This window comes from Bos javanicus, chromosome 22 (assembly GCF_032452875.1).
Source record: "Bos javanicus breed banteng chromosome 22, ARS-OSU_banteng_1.0, whole genome shotgun sequence".
In the NCBI taxonomy this organism is placed as follows: Eukaryota; Metazoa; Chordata; class Mammalia; order Artiodactyla; family Bovidae; genus Bos; species Bos javanicus.
Genome location: NC_083889.1, coordinates 13,312,988 through 13,317,623, shown reverse-complemented (window position 1 = coordinate 13,317,623; position 4,636 = coordinate 13,312,988). Strand labels below are relative to the sequence as shown.

The 4,636-nt window shown below is 43.6% G+C and overlaps 1 protein-coding gene across 1 annotated transcript; it reads right to left on the bottom strand.

The window, feature by feature from the left end:
• Positions 1-579: 579 nt before the first annotated feature.
• RPL14 (ribosomal protein L14) lies at positions 580-4,101 on the bottom strand. Its single transcript, XM_061396038.1, has 6 exons — positions 3,983-4,101; positions 3,350-3,451; positions 2,716-2,810; positions 1,279-1,378; positions 1,130-1,183; positions 580-910 (listed from the first exon to the last, which is right to left on the bottom strand). Exons 1-6 carry the CDS (start codon positions 3,983-3,985, stop codon positions 623-625), a joined length of 642 nt encoding a protein of 213 aa, XP_061252022.1. The 5' UTR covers positions 3,986-4,101; the 3' UTR covers positions 580-622.
• Between the last annotated feature and the right edge of the window lie 535 nt (positions 4,102-4,636).

The following is a 4,636-nucleotide window of genomic DNA, read 5'->3' as shown; positions in this document are numbered from 1 at the left end:
TCCTAGTCCTGTGGTCTCTGGCAAGTCTTCTACATGCCTGAAATTCATACCCCCCTTCCCCACAACCCCTGTTCTGGGTGGAAGCTGAAGACTCCACTTTAGACAACCCCCCTTGTCCTTGTCAGAAGGACAAGTAACCCAAAATTGCCTGTATTTCCTCTATCACGGCAACTATTACACTGTATCACTTGCCTATTAATGCCACTAAACAAAACTAAAAAATGACCGGGAACTGGAAACTAAGTAACCGACCTATCAAAATGTAGTATTTGTTTACCTACAGTGTATTTTTGTAAGAAAATTTACTCTTGAGCATCAGAAGCATCTGGGATTTTAGTTATTTATGAGATGTATATTTGTACAGGGAAAGAAAATTAACCCAGTGGTCTAATTATGATTTCCCTAAGAACATTACTTAGGACTTTGTGTGATGACTTGATAGTATCTGAGTCTGGACAGAGTGGGACTCGGGAATTCCTTCTCCAATGAGGACAGTAACAATCCTACCATCAATCAGCCTCATAAACCCAGCCCCAGCAAGAAGACTTTAATCCACAGATTAAATAATTTGCCAACATGTCAAAAAGAACTTTTATTCTGATTCGAATAGCCTCTTATGCACTCATGCTTTCTTGCCAGATGCCTTTGGAGCAGGTGCTTTCTGGGATGGAGCTTTCTGACCCTTCTGAGTTTTAGGAGGAGGTGCTGCCTTCTGGCCTGCAGCTTTCTGGGCAGGAGCCTTCTGGGCTGGAGCCTTCTTACCCTCAGTGGTGATCTTTTTTGCTGGAACCTTGGCAGCAGCAGCAGCTACTGCAGTTGCCCCCTTAGCAGCAAGGGCTTTCTTGGGAGAAGCTTTCAGGAGAGCTGCCTTTTGAAGTTTCTTAACTTCAATCTTGATTAGTCTGTTCCTCTGAAAAATTTCAATAAAAATGTTCATTATATATGCACACAAAACTCTTACCCATCCTATATGTATGGATATGTAGGTAGGTACAGGATGTACCTACTTAGATGTAGGTATAACATCTAAGACTTCTATGATGTCAACTTTGTGGTCTAGAAACTTAGGCAAACAGAATTACCAGACAAATAAATTCAGGGCTGGAATACAACAATCACAAAAACTTACCATTTTCCTTGCCTTCATGACTTTGTAACGATCAAAATCTGTCATCTTGGCTTTCTGTGTTTAAAAAAAAAAAAAAGAACTCTGTCAAACCACCTTCTAATCCTCCAAAATCAGAACATGTCCAACTTCAAATAACTCTAAATCATTACCTTCTCTCTGGCTTCAATCTTCTTGGCCCACCTTGTGGCGGCCCACTTTGCATTGATATCTGCCTTCTCCCAGGCTTTCCGGACATACTTCTGGCGGGCACTAGAAAGAAACAAGAACAAAGATTTAAGAAATCAGCTCTGAGGTCACACAGATTCAAGGACAGCTTTTCATCCTCTGAAAAAGCACAAGAAAAGTGCCACAAGAACCCTTGTTTTTTCTACTTCCAGTTGTAGTGTCTCCACAGAAAACAGCACAAGGCACAATGTTATCTTCTACTTGTTCCAACAGTGTTCACTAAGCCAGGATGTCTTATATCCTCAAAACACACAACTTTTTAATAAAAATATGCCAACCACTCCACTTTCTGGGCTTAAAAATCACCTCCAATAATATGCATATATCACTCAAATAGTGGATGAGTAGAAAGCAATTGGAGAAGGCAATGGCACCCCACTCCAGTACTCTTGCCTGGAAAATCCCATGGACGGAGGAGCCTGGTGGGCTGCAGTCCATGGGGTCTCGAAGAGTCGGACACGACTGAGCAACTTCACTTTCACTTTTCACTTTCATGCATTGGAGAAGGAAATGGCAGCCCACTCCAGTGTTCTTGCCTGGAGAATCCCAGGGACGGGGGAGCCTGGTGGGCTGCCGTCTGTCTCTGGGGTCACATAGAGTCGGACACGACTGAAGTGACTTAGCAGCAGCAGCAGCAAAAAGCAATTTCCTTTTCATAAAGAATAATGTAGTTGTCCCTTATGCCTTGTTTTATCCTGTACAGTAATGCTTAAAGATTTGTGTTCAAATGCCGTAAAATGGAATTGTAACCACTTTGGTATTTGTTTCAAACATCAAAATCCAGTATGCTTAGAAAGTAAACCAGTCATAGCACAGGTTACATTGCCAACAATTGTCACCACACAGCAACACGTCAGTTTTTAACTTCCATAACCTACATCATGTCAAGAATCACAGAATGACTGCCTTAATTGCTCATGAACAGCCAGGAAGAGAACCTCTTTGGTGGCTGTCATAAGGAGATGATAAGTTAAATATTAGCCAACACATATGAAAAGTTCAACTGATGATAGTATTTTTTGTTCTAAAGCTAAAATTGACTAACACATGTTCAGGGAACTACACATATAGAAAGTTCTTTGTTGTGCAAATCCTGAAAGAAAGGGGTACAAGAGAAAAAGAATGGGAAATTTGAACAAAGGGAAAGCCAGAGAACCACCGGATCCCAGGGCATTTTAGAAGTAAATAATGTCTGTCTACTTTTAGAATGCAAATCTCTCTTCTAAATGGCTCTCACTTTCACACTGCTTACTATATTCTCAAGAGAAAAACAAAACAACCAACAACATTTTTAAATGAAATTAAGCAAATTTTTACTAGTATTAACAAAACTATGGGAGGGGTGATAGTTGGATAGTTACCTGTGTGGGAACTTGAGGATGAAGTCAGTGAGCTGCATGCATTTGAAAGGCATAGCCTGTCTCCTTACTTGAGTGCAAGGTCCATCCACCAAAGCCTAGAAGACATATGATCAATGACCTCAGTATAAAAATGTAACAGTATTCAAAATGCAGATATCCTACATATTAGTCTTTTCAGAATCATCAAATTCTTATATTTAAATGCTTTCTTAAAGGTTAAAAAGATTTAGCAGTAATAGTTAAGCACAGAACCCAACATATAATTTTGTATTTAATATTTCCATTTCCCACAAAAAACTATCTGCTCAATTCCTAAGTTTGTGGTGCTCAATAAGTGACAACAGGAAACAGGGCTTTCTATGGCTTTGTTCCAAACTCGCTTTGAACATAGTGATTTACATCTCGCCTGTTTTAGCTCACCTTTAGTCTAAAACTGCCTAGTTTAAGAGACAGAAGTATTACTCAAACCCAGTAATACAGGTCAATTCGGGCCTCTGCTCTGTAACCCCTATCTGCGCTGGCTGTTTAATTAAAACTACCACCCATAGTACTCTATCTTAAAAGGGCCGCTGAAACCATTACCATTGTCGTCTACACTGCCATGTGAAGCCGTGACACTTTTCCTTACACTTACCCTGTTCTGATCAATAACATCTACAATCGCGACCAGCTTCCCGGCATGAGGCCCAAAGGAGACGTAGGCCACCCGGCCAACCTCTACGAAGCGCCTGAACACCTAAAATTGGGAGGCGGGAGGAGAGAGAACAGCGAGATTGATTAAAAATACGATCCAGTTTGCCAGTCTTTGCAATTTAAAGATAGTGCGGCTAAAAACAGGAAAAAAGAATGTTGAGGAGAACACGCCTAAGTGCCATGGAACAACCAGGATGGACGAAATCCACAGAGGGAACGGTGGCAAGTCAGTCTCCCGCTGGCCTCCCCGTCTACGAAGCCAGCACGGCCAGACCACCATGCCCTGCCCTGCTTCGGCCCCGGCGGGCGGGCTAGGCGACTGGCCGCCGCAACGATACGGCGGAGGCGGCCAGAGCGCGCTCGCGTGGCCCAGCGAGCGCCCGGCCCGGTCCTCCACGCGCTCCTCGGGCGCGCATCCTGAAAGCTCCCAACTCTTGTGTCTTGCCCACCCGGGGAACCTCACTGCACGATACCTAACATCCACTGAGCGCCGCTGCTCGCCTCCGGCCCCCAGCCCAGGCAAAGCTGGAGCGGCATAGGGGTCAGACATGGAGCCCGCACCGGCGATACTCACCATGTTGGCGGCGTTCGGCGAGAAGGAAGAAGGCCCGCCCAACCCTGCGCCTGTGTAGAAGGCCGCCCCGCCCCGGTAGTGAACGAGTCGCCGACGTGGGCACCGATTGGTTGGGACGTATGCACGTATGCGCACACATGCTCACTGGGAAAACATGGCGGAGTCGGCTGGAGCTCGGCTATGCTTTCGCTATTGGGTTTCGTGGGCTTGGCTTAGTCGACGCCGCGCGTGAGCAGCTGTCTCTTAAAACTTCAGGGTGCAGAAGAGCACAGAAGCTGTGCTTTCCTTTGTGACTATTTGCAGTCCTTTCGACTTCATCTTTTAACGTTCTTCCTTTTGTTTTTCACTACTCGTCTAAATGTTACTGGTGTCTTAGTACAATTTTTTTTTCCTCTCCGTAAGTGACCCCATTAATTTTATTAACCTTTCTTCTTAAAAGATTCAAACTTTACAGAAAAGTTACAAAACAAGTATAAGTAATTCCCGTAAACATTTCACTTCGAGTTCCCAAATGTTAATATTTTCCTATTGCTTAATTTTTTTGACCCATTTGAGAGGAAACTGCAGACATGATGTTCCTTTACACTTAAATGTGATGTTTCCTAGAAACAAGAGCATGACTTTACATAATCAGTACAATACTCAAATTCAGTA

Coding starts and splice junctions, on each gene's coding strand:
- RPL14 (XM_061396038.1), bottom strand. Junction 1,184..1,278: donor AGATTGAAGCCAGAGAGAAG/GTAATGATTTAG, acceptor TTTTAAACACAG/AAAGCCAAGATGACAGATTT. Junction 911..1,129: donor TCATGAAGGCAAGGAAAATG/GTAAGTTTTTGT, acceptor GAAATTTTTCAG/AGGAACAGACTAATCAAGAT.